Here is an 18,718-nt window from a genome sequence, read left to right as displayed (position 1 = left end):
CTTACAATGCAACATTAGGCAGGCTTGAGCAGTTCATCCATTGGCTCCTTCCTCCTCTATTCCATGCCAGTCTCTCCTTTCTTTCACCCTGGATATTTTGTTCTAATGCTCACTTCTGCCCTGCACCCTGGTTAGGGTACTCCTAGGCAGACTAAGAATGCCCTGATCGTAGCCACACTTTGGAAAAACCTGTTTTCTGAGGTATGGCAGTGCTAGCACCTCCCAAATTGTCCCCATAAGAGTGTATGCCTAAGCAAAGGTTTTGTCACTAAGGCAGGATAATCCTCATATTTTTTGGCTTTGGAAGTGCTGAATGAGAAAGCGGATGCATTTGGATCCTAAGGAGGAGGTTCCAGAGCCAAAAATCTTTGCATCTGGATTGGATCCCTCCTACTTGACTGATGGGGAGACAGGACAAACCTGGGGAAAGTAGGCCTATACTACCACTATGCCTCAGAAAACAGGTAACAGGCAAGACATTTGTTTTAGGTCAGAGTACTGTTGTTTGGAGGATTTGTGAATGTGCTACTGATTAGAGCAGGAGAGGAACTGTGGAAGCATAATATATTTATTTGTTTAACTTACTAAATTAATAAAAATGTGAAAATAATTAGAGAACTAATGAACATTCCCTGGGTTCCTCATTTACAAAAAAAAGCATTTACCAATAGCTGGAACATATTAGTACTGAAATTATTAGTTTTACCTTGGAATTAGAATAGATATTTGTTATAATGGCTGACAAACAGAGAAATTCTAATAGTTTCTTCTGTAGTTTTATATAGGGTAAAAGAGGAAGTAAAAGGAAAAAAAATACACAAAAGAATATTAACCCATTTCTACTTGTTTCGATTTTACTCTTATAACCATATATTTTACGTTTGTAATCGGACAGGAGATACTTTAAGGTATTGAATGGTAAGTTTTGTTATAAGTATGAACTATAGTTGTATTACTTATAATTGACCAAAAACTTACTAAAGATTCTGGGTAATGTCTATTTGAAAAGATAGTCTTTAAAAAGGTATCTTATTGAAGATGATTTATTAATGTGTACTAGTCAGGGTGGCAGTGTATTTCCTCTTTAACGTTAACGTTTTGGCAACTAGCATAATGTGAAATAAACTTCTAACTAGGACTGGTTATGCCCTACACTGTTTAACATATACTGTACTACATATGAACACAGTAAATCTCTAAGCATATCTAAATTAAAGAGTAGAAATTGTTGGGACAAGATAACATACAGGATTATCAGAGTGTTTTTGAATTTATACATACATACTATCTTTCTTCTGAGTCCTCTTAAAAAGACATAAGCTTCATAATAGTACTGTGAGGGAAGTTTAATTTCAGTTTTACAGATGGGGAAACTGAGGCACAGACCTTTTCACTGACTTCTTTGATGTCACACTGCAAATCCAGAGCAGTTTGGAATGTAACCTGTCATAATTACTGGTCCTGTAGTCTGACAACATTCCCTCCCTTTTTATATTAGTTTTTGCCATTCCACTAAGAATCAAATCTATTGAATTAGCCTTAACTTTAAATAAAAGTGGGCTTGCTAACATTGATAGATTTAGTTGATTATTTTCAGATAAAGAATTTTGATAATTTTCTTCTTCCTTTGCCACCAAACTGTGGTACATACATACATAACATAGCGGACTTACATTGATATTTCCTATAGTATCTGGTATATCATTTTAGTTGAGTCCTATCTCTTGTGCTATTGCTTTTATTCAAATAAAATACTTCCAGTATTGGGACTTCTCTAAATCATGTTTCTTGTAAAGGATTAAAATAATGACTATTTCATAGACTGACTCACTACATAATTCTTTATAATTTGTAGCTACATAGATTCTCGTAGCGTTGGGTTTGGTAGGATTCCTAACAATTTTTCAGTTAAAAAAAATGGAGGTAATAACAAATCTACAATAGATGCTTTGAAGTTATCTAAGTAAAATCTTTAAATCTGAGAATTCTATTGAAGGGATAATCTATAAATTCTCTAAAGTGGTAAGTACTCTTGATTGCAAGATGTCTTTGTAAACAGATTAAGATGAAATAGATTGTATTTAATTGTAATAATGTTTTAAAGGGTGTTCTGAAAAGAAGAGACCAAATTCAGGCAGAGCTTGATTCCAAAGTTGATGCTTTATCCAATAAAAAGGCAGAAAAGGATCTGGTAAGTTTGTACATCTTTCTGAATGTTAAGTTGTATGACTAAGGACCCTATTCTGACTAAAAATTAAGAGTTCTCCTGACAAAAATAAGCCCTGAAAAGCCATGTTTTGGGGCTGCACACTTCCTGACCTATTCTAAAAAAGTTTGTTCATGCACTGCACAGGAAATAAGAATTGATACAGTGGTGTATTAATAGCTGCTGAAATGCCCTAGAAGAGGTAGATAGGATGGTCAAACCTGTTCCTTGTTTATGCTTTTTTTTTCTTAACAAAAATGTGCATTGTTTGTTTTTGTTTTGGAGGGATTCTGCCCTTCTGGTAGAGCTAATTGAGTTCTTGTCACCAGAACTGGTGAGGCATCTCCATGCTTGTTGCTTCTCCCTAACAGGGAGCCAGAATTTGACATTTTGGCAATAAAGCTGTAAGTTAACTACTTTATCATTGTAAGACTGCCATTTATTCCTTTAGACTTCCACATTTTAGTGTCCATCTGTTTACCTTATGAGCCTGGCCAAGTGTCACCCAGCAACTTTTAGCTACCTTTGTCTGCAGTAGCATCAGTGTTGCAATAGTTCGTGTTTATCACTTTTGGTCTTATTTCCTTGATAGGTTTTCATTTTGTTTTAGACCATATTTGTGGGCATTTCAAAAGCACTCAGTACTGGCCTAACTCTGCTCCCACTGAAGTCAACAGGACTCTTACCAAATTATTTCAATGGGAGCAGTTAGGTTAATAACAAGTGCTTTTGAAAAGCCCATGGCTTTAATGGGAAAATGTCTTAAATAGTTTGACAAAATGACTGTAATATCTCCTCTTTTGACACTGGATACGATTTTGAAAGCTTGATCAGCTCTCTTATGTTTGCAGTTGGTAATAAATTTGAGGGTGCAATTGATGTTACTTGGAAATCTTAAGTACCTGATTTGGAGACACAGTCAAATACGTGTAAATAACAGCTTGTGCAAAATTGTAGGTGCAAACCAGAGGCCTGTTTAAGGTCAGGCTGTTGTCATATACTAAACAGATGCAGTGCCATTTCGCATATTGCAAACAAGAACAATGCTGTTATGTAAAAATCAACTGACCTAGTTTTATGCTTTGAGAGAGGATTGTGATTGAAAACTTAATTACTTTCAATTCAAGAATCATTTGCCAACCCAGATAGCTATTTAATTGTAGAGCAAAAAGGAAAAGTTAGTGCAGAAATCTTATTTTCAAGCCACTCTCGTATTCTACATAAAAAAGCATAAAATCCTAATACTTGGTTTCAGAACAGTCAGTCAGATGACATGAGCAAAGCAGGCATTTCTTCTCTGAATATCAAGACTGAATGATTGGGTTGCTCCTCCTGCCGGGTAGTGACAATGGGTAGTAGAGAGCTGTCAAACAAGGGGAAGAACAAAGTGTCCAAGCTCCTGCTACTGTTTGCCACATCTCAGGCTTGTTCTTTAATATCAATAACTTAATTTTAGTTCCAGCAATGAACCTCAGGTTTTATATTTTTGATTTAATTTCTGGCGTACTTTGAGATCATGCTCCTTTTAATGCACTGCCTCAGAATATGTGAGCAGCTGCGCTGCAGGGCAGACAAGATGGCTGACCCAAATTTAGCTTATTTCTTCACTGAGGACATGTCTAGCAATCTGTCTCCATGGGTTTTCTAGATGGCTCTGTTTATTTTGGTAGTTGCTTTTCTAGTAGACTCTTTGCAGCTATGGAAACCTTCCTTAAGCTACGTGCAGTCAAGAAGATGGGGGAGTAAGTGTTAAATTGCTTATTGACTGACGGTTCTGCTCAGGGCCGGCTCTGGCTTTTTTGCCGCCCTAGGCCGGAGCCGGGGGGGAGGGGGGCAGCCGGAGCCCTGGCGGGGGCTCCGCTCTCCCGCCGGGGGGAGGGCGGCCGGAGGGGAGGGCGGCGAGCCCCGGCGGGGGCTCGGCTCTCCCCCCGACCCCGGCGGCCAGAGCGCTGGGGGCAGGGCCGCGAGCCCCGGCGGGGGCTGGGCTGGGCTCGGCTCTCCCCCCTCCCCGGCGGCCAGAGCGCCGGGGGCAGGGCGGCGAGCCCCGGCCGGGGCGAGGGCGGGGAGGAGGGGCGGCCAGAGCATCGGGGGGAGTGCGGCAAGCCCGGCTGTGGCCCCGCTCTCCCCGGCGGCCGGAGCGCCGCGCCGCCCCCCTCCAGGTGCCGCCCCAAGCACCAGCTTGGGTGCCTGGTGCCTGGAGCCGGCCCTGGTTCTGCTCCGCCTTCCTCTACATAATCCAGGATTTTAGAATTGCCAGGAAATTAGCAGGCAAGCCAAACTATTTTTAATGTCCAAATGATCAATCAGTGATCCTGATAGAAATTACTATTGTGTAAAGGATATGAGTATTACTAATTTATATGAGCAAATAGTAGGTAGAAAAGGCTGAAGGAATGTAATAAAAGGGTAGCATAGTTTGTTCTTTGCAATGAAGGGTGACTAGCAAGAACAAGTTAGTACAGAAGGGGGACATACTGGAGCTTATTATGTCTTACTAAAAGGAAGAATGATGATAAACAGAAGCCTGTCTGAAGTACTTATATGGTGCCCTTTCCAGTTTGACATATGGGGAACTAAGGCACAGTGAGACTGTGACTCGCTGGAGCCCGGGACTGAAGCTGAAGCCTGAGCCCCGCTGCCCAAGGCTGAAGCCAAAGCTCAAGCAACATAGCTTCAAAGGGCCTCCTGTGGTGTGGGGCCTGGGCAATTACCCTGCTAGCCATCCCTGCCTGGGTCCCCAACAGGAGCCCCCCACTCCTGAGCAATCTCACTGTTCCCAGCTGTTCAGCTAACTCACTGGGTCGCTTTTGAGGTCAATTCCCCCTAGTGTAGTCCCTGGTGGTGCTCCCCAGGTCCTGCCACAGGTGGCCTCTTGCCTATATGAGGCTTCCAATGTCTATTTGCCCCCCAAACATGTCAGAAGGAAAAGGGGAAACTAGCCACAATCCCAGGCAGGGCTCCCCTTGCTACTGGATTGCATTAGCAGTCCCTAGCAGCCTCTCCTGCTCCTGGGCAAACTTCTCCCTCCATCTTTTTAAGCTCCCCTTCTCCAAGGGGAGCTTGTTCTGCAAGTGCACCTAAGTGGAGCATCAGCAGACATGGCACTAGGAAGACTTGACTTGGGAGCTGTCAGAGCACCTGAAGCGGGTGGAGGAAGAGAGCTGAACTAGGTTCCTTACCTAGGACCCATATCAGACTGCTACTAGTTGAGCTACATGGCTAAGTGCAGTAGCTGGCAGCAGGACAAGGCTGTTATTCCAAATTGGGGGACTGGGTGTTGGATGTGGGGATGGTTGCTGGAAAAGAAAAAGAGCCTAGTCCCGGTACTGTCTCTCTCACCCACCCCTTATGTGAGAGCTGGAGGATCTGCAGCCCCATGTGATACAATGCAGGGGAGTTGGGCTTCTGGATCCAGAAGCTTTGTTGGGGGGCCAGCCCCTACCCCTTGTGGTGCCCCCAGAGGGGACATGGGCCCCTGGGGACATGTGAAAGCACTTGAAAGTTAGGAGATGCCAGATTTATAGTTGCCAGTGCAACTTTAATTCTGCCCCAATGTATGGATGCATTATGATAGTGTTGGCTTACATGATTTTTCTGACAGGACCCATGCCTCAATCAGTGCACAGGATGGACATGCAAGGGGGCAAAATTAAGGTTGCGGTGGAAACTATAATTCTGGCATTTCCTAACCTTTGAGTGCTTGAGTTTGCAATCTAAATAATGTTTTCATGTAGTTTCTTTGCATGAAATACCATACAGTATAAACAGTATATAAAAATACTTAAGCTACAACATTTGTGTCTACACAGCAAAGATTTGACACAAATGGTTTCTGTTAGAAGTCTCATAATCTGTTTAATGTAAAGACGAGCTGGGAGAAGTCTCATGTTCAAACTATTCTGACATTTGTAATGTGTATTTTTTTATTCCCCATTTGATTTCTTGACAGTGAACTAAACATATTGAAATATTACTATCTGGTGTCATTTGATACCTACAGGATCATATTCTGGAATGATGTACATGTGTGTTTTATTATGTAGTTTGTAACTGAACTCTAGTCTCTTTAGAGGCTTTTGAGACAACACATACATTGGGTTTTCAAGAAGTACGAATTTATTTTACTTGTATCTTTTACTGTCCTCATTTTGCTGCCACTGTGTCTATTCATCTGTCTTTGATCCGCTCTGTACTTCCTTTCTCTTGTCTTCTCTCCTTAGTTTACTTTGCTGTGTCCAAGTAATTGCAGTAAGCTGAAGATGATGCAACTACTCCAGTCACTGAGCATGCTAGGACCTTTTTGGTTTACATTCCTCTATATTTTTAAATGGCATATAAACTAATTATAGAGGAATGTAAACCAAAAAGGTCCTAGCATGCTCAGTGACTGGAGTAGTTGCATCATCTTCAGCTTACTGCAATTACTTGGACACAGCAAAGTCTACAATTGCTAGACTGTTACATGAGCTTTACTATATTTGAATGAACAAACCTGGATGAAAACTACGTTGAAACTAGAGGCGCTGCTGATTAAGAGCCTGGTCCAAGATCATTAAAGTAAATGGAAAGACTTGCTGGTTTAGTGAACTTTGGATCAGGTCTTCAGGCCTAAGTTTAGGAAGGTGTTTATTAGAGCTGTATGGCAAAAGCTAAGTTCATTTTGTGGAAGACTTCACTATTTTTGAAATTTGGTTTCATTCTGATTTGCAGCTTCCCCCCCTCCCCCCTTTAGAAATTCTTTGTGAAAGTGAATGGTGGGAAGCCCTGGGTGCCCAGACTAACCAGTCCACCTAACAGGTGGCTTCAGAGCTATGGATCTTGGAAGCCCTGTGAGCCTGGGCTGCCGAGGAAATGGGAACTTGGGAGCCAGGGCTTCCAGGTTCTTGGTTACCTATTAGTCTGAGGTGGTGGGAGCCTGAAAGCCCAGGCTGCTGAGGAGCTGGGCAGGTGATCTAACAGAAACCTGCTTGAGATACGTTGGATCTTAGTCAAAATTGAACTAACACTGCAAAATGTTTAGATTTTGATGCATTGTCAATTAAATCTTTGGCTGTTTCCAACCAGTTCTGGTACTTATGTATTTAAAGCTATTCATATATATGAATTGTGCCTTTGAAGTCAATACACATCTTGAAATCAGTGAGACAGTCAAAGTCCTGAATTGGGGCCTAAATACTTATATCCTTCTTGCACAGAAATATTGTCTGCCTCTTTATAAGCTGTATGAAATTTCAATTCCTTACTAAATTGCTCTGTGCTATAGTGGAACTGCCAGTAGGAAGTACAGAGGAAAAACAGTATGCAAAAGGGAAGAGTGAGCAAAGAACCATATTCAAAAGTTGAAAAAAAAAGTAAAACTGCACCTTCCCCCCCAACCCTGTTGTAGGAGCTTATATAATTAGCTGTCATGCAAATAAATTCCCAGATGTAATTTTTAAAAAAAGTTTAATTAAAATTGTATTTCTGAACAAATGCCCAATTTTCAGCCAAATGGATGCCATTTGTAATGTTGGCAATGTGTATGCCCATTCAAAGGATCACAAGCCAATCACTAACTTGCTCTAGCAGTCAGGAGAAACAGCTGATATTTAAAATTTGATGGACAGCTGTGTAAAATCCTAAAATAGAATATTTAAAATGTAAATAATGTTTAAATGCCACTTTTACAGTAATGAGTAATTAAAGCTGGTTAGAAACTGGTTTCTCACTTAGTTTCACAAATGTCATACTACTCAGCGTTATGCTCAAATGCTTGTTGTATTTTCCTGTGTTTAAGAACAACTCCCGGTATATCCATACATAAATTCATGCTGCTTTGGCTAACCACACATGCAATGTTTTCTTTCAAGATTGTATTTTTCTTAAAGCCTGATGCAGTGTTCTAACATACTAAAATGGTACTTGTAGCCCAAGAAACTCAATTTTGTTGAATTTGTGAGCATTAGAGCTATTTATAAATAAAAAGGAAAGATTTTCCTTGTCACAATATTGATTATACTGGGGTAATTTTTTGTAGTTAATATGTTGCATCATAGTGGTGATCATTTCTATTCTGTTTAAAATAAATCTTTCAAGATAATCCTGTGTACAGCCTGTTCTTTTCCTCTATTTGTTTCCTAATTTTAATTCAGATAAATACCTCAAGAGCAGTGTGATTAATCAACATTCAGGCCTCTGATTCTTTCTTTGAATTTTCTTATTTCTCACACATTTCAGAAGATCATGTTGCTGAGATCTTATTTCTGCTTTGCAGTTTTATTATAGCTTTAGCACAGATGTTTGTCAGATCTAATCTGATCTTGAAATTCCATGTTATCTAATTGAGTGGCAATTGTGTTTTCAAGAAATTTCCTTAATTAGAGCTTAAACGCCTTTTTCTTGTTGTCAAGGTAGTCTTGGCTACAAAAATTGGTGCACTGTTTTGTTGACCCTACAGTCAAACTAAAATAATAGCAGTAACATGCCATTAGCAGAGGTATTAATAGAACATTGTTGAATTTGTGTACAAATAAAAATATTCAATATTCTGATTCTTGAAACAATCATAACTAGGTCCTTTTCCTTAGCTAAGATCATGTGGAATAACTTACATTATGGCATATGCTATTTAATTTAGGACATATACAGTAGAACCCTCAGAGTTATGAACTGACCAGTCAACCACACACCTCATTTGGAACCGGAAGTAGACAATCAGGCAGCAGCAGAGACAAAAAAAAACAAACAAAAAACCCGCAAGTACAGTTCTGTGTTAAATGTAAACTACTAAAGAAAGCTGCATTTTTTTTCTGCATAGTAAAGTTTCAAAGCTGTATTAAGTCAATGTTCAGCTGTAAACTTTTGAAACAGCAACCATAAAGTTTTGTTCAGAGTTACAAACAACCACCATTCCTGAGCCATTCGTAACTCCGAGGTTCTACTGTAATATACATGCAACTTCACCAAGTAATGAGTACTTTGAGAACCAAAACTTTGTACTTCCTGATAAGGTGTATATATGTTTTGTGCCCAACCATTCTGTAATAAATAAGCATAGTAGTAAAATGAACAAGATCACACACCCTAACCTTCACTACTCAGCCAGTTTTGCTTTTAGTAGCATCGCTTTTCTCCCATCCTTTTTCTATTTAAAGTGAATCTTCTTGGGACAGGGATCCAATATTATTTATCTGTTGAGCACTTACCACATTTCAAGATTTATATAAATTTTTTTCCACTGAATTTCCTTTCACAGAAAAATTACACACACAGGGCTTGATTTTGTTCTCAGTAAAGTCAACAGTAATATTCCCACTGACTACAATGGTACAGTATGGGTATGTCTACATTGCAATAAAACACCCACTCTGGCCTGTTTCAGCTGACTCGGGCTCACAGGGCTTGAGCTGTAAAATTGTGGTGTAGGTATTTGGGTTTGGGCTGGACCCTTATAAATAAAACTGCGATTCTGTCACAGAGGTCGTGGAAGTCACGGATTCCGTGATTTTCCGTGGCCTCCATGACTTTCACAGCTGCAAGGGCCGGTGCAGCTGATCCCGGGGCCAGCTGTTCGGGCGCCCCACAACAGCCACCCTGACCGCTGCTCGGGCAGCTGGTCCCAGGGAGGGCCTGAGCAACGGGCCCAGGGGCAGCCCCAGGGAGTACCCGAGCAGCGGACCCAGGAGCAGCCGCACCAGCCGCTGCTCAGGCGGCTGGCATGGGAGAAGCACCTGAGCAGCGGTCCCCAGGGCCTCGGAGCAGGGGTGGCTGGAGGCAGTCAGCCCCCCGCAGTGGTGTCCTAGGGCCCCCCAGAGCAACAGCACCCCAGGCCCTAGGAGCTGCTAAGTTTTAGTTAGGCGTATTTATATAGTAAAAGTCATGGACAGGTCACGGGCTGTGAATTTTTGTTTATTGCCCGTGACCTGTCCATGACTTTTACTAAAGATACCCATGACTAAATCTTAGCCTGTAACGGGGTTGGGACTCCCCACCTGGCGCCTCCTGCTGGTGACTTACGGGAATTAGCTCAGTCCAGTGGAGCGCCCTCTCTCGGTGGCGTCCTGCCCGTTGTCTCGCCCTTGGTTGGCATCTGAGCCCACGTTGCTCCCAACTTGCGGCATCTTCTTCGAGCCACTGCCCTCCGGCAGTGCCCTTAGTCCATCCTCACCCCCTTCCGGGGGGGGGGGGGGGAAAGGTTGATCAACAGTCTCTCTACACCCCAGCCACCATGTCCAACCACGCACCCCAAAGTCTAATCCCTCTTGTCAGGGATCTGGCGTAGTCTATGATGGCCGCTCCCTATGGCCGATGGCTGGGTGTACTGCAAGGGGGGGGACCCAGGCCCGCCCTCTACTCTGGGTCCCGGCCAAGAGACCCTCTGGCGGCAGCCTCGCTGTCCTCCTTCTCTCCCTTCATCTGTCTGCTTTCCTGGGCCGCTTCCCCCTACGGCCCCTTGCACCCACTAGGCCCTTCCCTTCAGGGCCTGCAGCCTGGCAGGCCTCAGGCTAGAGCTCCTTTCTGCTCCCCGAGCCTGGCCAGCACTGCGCTGTCCACGGTGAGTGTCTCCCTGCTCTGGAGTCAGACCTTCCCCTGTCAAAGGCCTGGGACAGACTGACTGCGCCCTTCCTGAGCAGCCTTTTTATAGGGCTGAGCTGGGCCCTGATTGGCTGTCTCCAATCTGGGCCCCGATTGGCTCCCACTAAGCCCTTCTCTGATTGGCTGCCCGTCTGTGCAGGCGCACTGGCCTGCTGCAGTCCACACTCTCAGGGAGTGGGGCAGCCTTACTTATAAACAAAACAAACCATTCAGCCTGTCTTAGGAAGTGTGTTCTCAATGAAAACTAAGTCAATGACAAGTTTGAAGTTTTAAAATTAAACTGATTTAGCATACTTGAAACATAGCACTTTTTTGAACGGTTTTCTTTTTGTAATATCTATGAAACATTTTTCATATTCAGATAAATTTTAAATGGTTAAGACTTTTACTATGTTTAAAAATATGCTGAAGCTTTTAACAACAGTGACTTCAGCATAAAAGGATTTTTTTTTTTTTTTTTTTTTTAAAAGAAGTGCCTGAAAGCAGAAGCTTATGATTGAGAAGGCAACTTACTCTGGTGCTTTCATTATAATTAATATCCACCACTGAGCTTGGCTCTATTTTGTATGGTTTTTAAAATTTATTTTTAAGCAGATCTTGTATAGCTTTTGATGATCTCCACTCAGATGTCAGATTGAACTTGTCAGTGCAATCTAGTGGTCAAAAATTCTGCTGACAATGAGTGGCATGAACTCTAATCCAATTTGAAAAGCATTTCTGCCATAGATGTCGAATCACAAACTGCCATTAGTGCTGATAAAAGGCTGGTGCAAAATCTTTAGATGAGTTGTTAAATTGTTCTTTGTCACTGAATGGTTTAAGAAATGGGAGATTATAAAGGGTACAAAATATTTTGAGGTCAATACAGCTGTTACTGCTGAGGCTTTCTGATTTCATTCAAATAGGTTTGAGTCACAAAGTGAACTTCATGACATTAAGGTTTTCTGTTTGAGTAAATCAAGAACACAAGGTCATTGTATTTACCCTGTCTCTCTGCATAACAATATGTGATTCGACATATAGCTGAAGAAAGCCAATAGTGTAGAATATTGCTGCCCTGGCTGTGTTTTCATACAAGAGAGAACTGAATTCAGCTTAAGTGTGGGATTTAACACAAGGTTTATTGTGAGATAACTGTTTAAAAAAATCTGGAAAACAAATCTAAAATGCTGAAATTGCAGTTATAAATCTTGTTGGAACAAATGAATTAGCTCTTGCTGCCAGTATTCTGTGGTTTATATCCCACTGATGGGCTGATGCCAAAAAGACATGGCCTGAAATCTAAAGAGGCTAGAAAGCATCAAGTCAATGACAGACCTCTCAGTGATGTTGCGAAGCCAGCTGAGGAAGTGCATCAGATGTTTTTGACCAGTTCCACTGAAATAATCATAACTTCTTAATTTTATCACTTATGTTATGGAGTCTTATACTATCTGATTTTAGTGTGTTATGTAAATATGTTTATTAAAAGTACTACAGGTAAAGTATTGTATTTATTGCATTTTTTTAATTAGCCAGTAAATGTTCTAGATTCCTAAGGCCTAATTTTCAAGCATCTATATTTTGTTCAATACACAGAATAAAGATCTCTTTATCTGTTGCTAAACATATTAAACTTCCATAAATGAATACATTTTAAAGCTAAGAATGCATGTAATCCTTAAGGTAACTCATTTAAAAGACAATGCTTTTAAAGCAGAAATATTCTGGCGGCTACTTCTGTTCACTTTCTGTGTTCCTTAACTTAGAATTCAGAGTTACCATAGAATGTTTTGTTTCCCATTTACGGTAATATACTAAAGGTAGCTGGGCCCTACAGGATTTCTAGGCTCAACTTTTTATATCTTTCAACAGTAGCCATTTGGATTTTGTTGCCAATTTCTTTTCCTCTGTAATGTGTGAGATTCAGATGTTTGCACTCCAGCTCCCTCCTTTTATTTGTTTATTGGTTGATTGGTTCTGTGGTATCTTCATGATAGTCAGTAACTGGTTTAGACCAGCTTCATCTTGTCCTCATCCCTTTTGCTTTAGCAACTGCTTCAGGATCTTCAAAATATCTTTTAAACCAGAAACATTGTATTATTTATTTATTTTTGAGGGATAGTCCCATCTCTTGCAATGCTTTTGTCAAGTGGATTATTCCTCCTTCACAAACTAGATTTTAGTGCCACACATTGCCAAACATGGTACAATATGTTGAAATCAGTTTCATAAGGTAGAAAAAAGGTATTGCTCTGGTATACTTCCTTATATGTCAGTTCGTGATTAATGATTTGTAGGTTGTAGAGAACATAGCAATTCATCACCTATCCCAAGTTTAAGTTATTTAGTAGTTAACTCTGCATGCTTGGTTTTGAGGTGGGAAATAAGGGGGAAATCAGAGCTCCTTCAGTATTGGGCCTCTTCTAACTTTTGCTGTATTTTACAATATTTTGCAGATTCTAAGCTTTCATTTTAAAAGTATTAATTTTCTGCCATTCTGCTACAGAGATTCAGGTATCACAACGTGATCCTATGCTGCTGTTTTCCAAACATAGCTTTACAAAATATTGTCTTCAGCCAAATAGCAGTGGCAAAGGCATGAACATACCTCTACCCTATTCAGCTCCACTGAGGTAATTAATTGGGACAATTTAAATGCTAATGTTAGCCACAGGCAATATTGTGGGAGGTTTCCTTTTTTTTAAAAAAAAAATAAGGAAATTGACAGCAAAACTATGAATGCAACATTTAAGGACGTACAGTTCAAATTAAGTCATGGGTCCAGGATTTCACCCATGACATGTGAAAGCTAAGGTTCATACAGTGTTCCCTAAAATGCACGATATGTCTGTCTTATTTTGTGGCCATATAGTTAAATATACAAACAATAATATAATAAATCATGTGCATACGAAAAGGGGGAGAAAATTGTTTCATATGTGTAGTGTGCCTGTGAACCTTGCTGTAGGAATGCTAGTTTTAGCACTGATAATTTGGGTTTGTTTAGTTTTTGTAAATCTATTGTGCTGTCTTTGTATTTGCATTAGATTTTGTTTTTAATTTGATAAATTATGAATTTCATCTTATACTCTCACACCTCTTTCTAATCTTGCAATATGACAAATAATACTCTCCTCTCACCCTCCACCTCTCCCCCAGAAATCTCTTGCAGTAGTCACTGAGGGGAAAAAGTGAGTGTCATAGCTATACATTATGTCTGTTATTTAAAGTCCTGATTTTTATGGATGTGTTTAAGCAATCTCATTCTGAGTCTCATTGATCGCTCCTGTGAGTAAAGTTAAGCATGTGTGTAAGTGTTTTCAGGATCAGGTCCTTGAGTACATGAGTACCCCTGTTAGGTTTACTACTTCAGTGCATAAATATTGGTAGGCTTGGGGTCTTATATGTATGTTTAGAGAACTCTTGAAATGCCTGTTCTTCTCTTTTCATTTTTTTATAGATATACCAGTAATTTTTACATTTTTAATTCAACTTTGCAGAAAATCATTTTTAGGAAGTACATTAGTCTTTTTTATAATTAAATTTAATTGTGGTAAGTGAATTGTTTTAAGTGTTCCATCATTCTCTCACTTCAGTTTTTTACTTTGTTGTATAATGTCTGTATTTGCTTCAGTTTATTACTGTGTATTTGATTCAGCTATACAAATGCTTTCGTGTAATTTAAAGGGCTTGACTAATTCAAACTGAACTCTAACCATTTTAATCTTTCATTCCTTAATGTATGGCTTTCTGGTAAAACTCTGATTTGTTCTGAAGTATTTCATTTAGTTATGTAGTTGGCTTCTGTGTTCCACTGGCAAATAGGCAGTTACCAGCCACAACAGTTTTAGTTCCATCTTTCAGTAAGAGGTGGAATTTAGGCATTAGATGAGGAAGTCACCTTGATCACCTGGTCCATCAGCCCTCACAGAGAGAGCGCCGATCACAACACATCATTTGTGTTGTTCTAGCCAGTCCTTCAGCCATCCGCTGGCCAGAATGTCAGTGGCACCGGACACCCGATCAGCATAGGGTACTGCAGCTCAGAACCCCTAAGTGATCCACCAGCCTGAGCCTCCCCAATAGCTTGGATTACAGGCGCGTGCCACCACGCTTGACCGGATGAGGAAGTAGGGATAGAAAAATGTTAAACCTGTTGGGACAAGATTGAGCAGAGGGAACGAGGAACCCTACAGGAATAGCATAATATGGCTGTGTCCCATCCTGTGCTCAGTTGCACTACATGTACCTATGCTGGTGTTTTGAATTTTTTCATTGCATGATGAAAAAACACATTGATGCAACATTGCATTGCAACAAAATACAGGATTCAGTGGGTGTTCTGTTCTGGTAGGAGAACAGAGCTTTAGGAACAGTCTGAAAAATATGTTTAGCTTCCAGGGCCTAAAATCTTAAGACTTGCATTATTTTAAAAAACCTCTAATTCACAAGAGAGAGCATGTAACCCCGCTGTCGGTTGGGAACTTGGTGTCCTCCAGAATCCTAGTTTTATTTGTAGAATTTACAGATGTTGGCAGTTGTCCCTATCATGCCCTCTAATGTAACACAGCCTTGTTCTGGAGAGATGACCTCAGTCTTCGTACCGATGTAATTCCTGGCCTCTTTCCTGGAATTGCTAACAAATGTGCTAATTAGTATACCTTGTTACTTGGTGAGGTGTTAGTTTGGCCTGAACTGACACCAGAAATTTACTTAGCCTAGACCATCAGATAACCATTAAATGATAGCTTTGTGTTTCTACTGTTCAGGTCTGGATTTGAACTAGTACCACAGGCTTTATAACTCCCTGACATTCCCTTTATTGTATTTGGGCTGTATATTTTACTTTAATACTAGGCTGGAAGGGTTTAATATTAGTATGCAACATAAACCATTTTCTCTAATTCACATGCTACCCTTAAAGCTAAATAGAAATTCATGCAACTCTTGAATGAAATAAATGATTTTTTTTTTGAGAAATGCTGGGTCAGAAGAAAGCTATATTGTGTGTTTATAATTGGGTTAGCTGAGTGTGTATTATGTATTCTTCAGTGTGTTGAGTGGTTTTGCTGTGGAAACTTGTAGTTCAAATAAAGGCTTTGTTGTTGGGAGTAACCATTGCTTTGTACAGTGAACTAACTTTCTCCCCTGGCCATAGTCTGGAATATGAGTTCTTGGTGAATAATGCAATGTCTGTTTAACTCTATGGTTTTCTGCTGGGATCACTCTGTGAGAGACTTAAGCTATCAAACTACTTGCTTCAGTAAGGCTGGCAAAACAAAATATGTGCATAGCCAAGTTTTATTGTGAGGATAAATTATAACAGGAAGAAAGTATCTTGTAGATCGGTACCATACTATGTGCATGTTACTGTTTAGAGACCAGGCCTTTATTCCCTGGTTTCTACTGTCATGGCTGGCTTGTTTGGCTTCAGAATTTGTCTGCTAAAGTGAGTGGTGGTTCTTGGTTTATTTTCTGGTATGTTTCAAATAGATTCTAAGCTTCGTAGTCAAAATGATCAAATGGAACATACTGCCTTAAGGTCTAAATTCTGGCCTTGACACACTTGCAGCTCCGACTCTCCCATGGACTTCACTGGAAGATGTGTATGCTGCATATCTGGAGGCAGAATATAGCCCTAAGGGTAGGTCCTCACTGCAAAAAAAGAATGTGTTCTTAGCCAGTGTTTAGCTGGCTCGGGTTAAAATACCAGTGAAGATATGGCAACTTTGCTTTTAACTTGGGTTAGCAGCTCAAGTTAAAGCCTAGTAGTGGCCTGGGGTTGAACTTGAGCTACTAACCTGAGTTAAAAGTTGAATTTCTGTGTCTTCACTGCTGTGAAGTTAATGCAAGTTAGCAAACTTGATTTAAGAACACGCCTTTTATTTGAAGTGAAGACTGCATATGCATTACTGCAAGAATATTCAACATGCATTCCTAGAAAGTGCCACACAAGTAAAGGTATGTCATCAGCCACAGATAGCCAGGACAGCCTAAGCTGCTGCACCTAAAACTAGTAGTTTTGGAAGGATTTTATTTAAATTGTTAGTTGTCAGTAAACTATGTTTTCAACTGACACACACAAATTGATGGAAAAAAATGCTCATTAATAGAGTTGGCGAGTGCAGTTCCCCCCCCACGCACACACCTAGTGCCTGCAGGGATGTGGTATCCTGGGGCCTCGGCTGGGCAGGAAGCCCCTTGCAACGCTACTGTCACGGCCCCATTCACTCACTCACCAGCTGGGAGTTGCAGGGGCCATCCACCATCCCTGGGCTGGAACCATTCAGCAGTGGATTGGCCTCCCTGTGGCTGGGGGTCTCTGCTCTGCCCAGCCAGGACTACTGCAGCCTCCCACAGGGATGTGGTACCTCAGGCCCCTTGGCCACACAAGGATCCTCATGCTGCCCTGCAGTCGCAGCCACACTCATTCACTGGCTTGGGAGTGCAGGGGGCCATCTGCCATCCCTGGGCCAGAGCCACTCAGTAGTGGGGTGGCCTCTCAGCACCCTATTTTGTACCCTACAGTAACATCCCCCAGCACACTCCTATTACCAATCCTGATTGTAAAGACTAAAGATTTGCTGATTTGTGCCACCAATCCCGGTGCAGCCTCAGTGAAACCAGGATGTCTCAGAACAATGTGTGATAAACAGCCTCTATCTTCCACCAATAAAACTCCAGCTTTGGACCAGTCTGTTCTGTGATGCCTAGAACTGGAGATGAAGCCGCAGCTCTACATTCCCTGCTTTGTGGCTTTACGTTTTAAGATCACTACATACAGCTTCTGCTGTCATTGAACAGTTACTATCTGACATCTCTTTCAACTGTGAAAATTCAGACTGATAAAAATAAAAAAAAAGCTTAAAACCCATAATTTCATATAACTGAGAAAATTAAAATAGATACAAATAAAAAATGCTTAAAAATAAAAATAGATATTCTCTTGAAATTACAAACAAACAAATAAAAAATTAACTGAGTTCTGCCCAGCCTATTTATGAGATAGAAAATTCATTTTTCATGTATGGTGCCCAGTTCATTCAACTGTCTTCCCGTAATGCAACCACCAATTAAAAATATGTGGTATTTTGAAGAGGAAAAAAAAAGGGGGTGTAGGGGGTTTGGCATTCTACCTACATTTTAATTTCTAAGGAAGTCTGCTTTAGTGTTTTTGAAAAACACAATTAGATCATACAGGGTGTGGCCAAGAGAGTAATTTTGGTTCCTTGAGCTTCACCACATATTGAAGTTTTGGAAGCAAGGCTATTAACTGACTGTGGTCTTGTGTTTTATGTCATGCTGCTGATGGTGTATAGAATTACTGCTGTTCATTATTTGAACAGGGTGGATGTTCAGTCCTTTAGAACTATTATTTATGTATTGGTGTTGGCTGGGTATTTAGTGAGTCATGAACCAAGAGGAGCCTGGGGAGGAGGATCCAATCTCCAGCATAGGAGACTGGATCTAATTAAGTACATTTATCTCAAGTATAAATATTGGAATGGGGAAAGGAAGTGATTAAAGGTGCTGTGGAAGGGGAAATGGCTGGTAAGGCTTAGTGATGTCAATATCCTTTCAGAAGATGTTCCTTCCAGGAGTTTATGGCTGCTATGAGTGGCGATATGGTTCTACTCCTATAGCTTGCCCCACTGTGGATCTACTTTTGAGTTGAGATTGGAGGTCAGAAAGGTGAGGATTATACTTGTATACACATACCAACCTTTATGTTCTACAGTTTGGCCCTGGGGGGCTCCTATCCATCAGGAAGAAGGACCTGTTTTGATGGTCTGGTCTCCGAGACAGAACTTGATAGATTCCAGATGATGATAGGGAGTGTGCTGTATTCCCAGCAAAATGATGGATTGATTGGTCTGTAGAATCATGTCCATGACTATTGATACAATAGCTCTAGATGTCCTCTTTATGGCATTGCCTCACAGATCATCTTGTTTT

At 40.9% G+C, this 18,718-nt stretch overlaps 1 protein-coding gene across 1 annotated transcript in view; it reads left to right on the top strand.

The window, feature by feature from the left end:
- LOC112116809 (sorting nexin-7-like) overlaps nucleotides 1-18,718 on the top strand; it is a 57,394-nt gene that overhangs the window by 28,744 nt on the left and 9,932 nt on the right. The window contains exon 7 of the mRNA XM_026655983.2: nucleotides 2,105-2,191. Coding sequence (XP_026511768.1) covers nucleotides 2,105-2,191 — 87 coding nt within the window. The remainder of the gene's footprint in view (nucleotides 1-2,104; nucleotides 2,192-18,718) is intronic.

Source organism: Terrapene carolina, unplaced genomic scaffold (assembly GCF_002925995.2).
Source record: "Terrapene carolina triunguis isolate 2854851 unplaced genomic scaffold, T_m_triunguis-2.0 Scaffold211, whole genome shotgun sequence".
NCBI lineage: Eukaryota > Metazoa > Chordata > Testudines > Emydidae > Terrapene > Terrapene triunguis.
The sequence above is the reverse complement of the archived record's forward strand: the minus strand, read 5'-3'. Positions and strand labels throughout refer to the sequence as shown.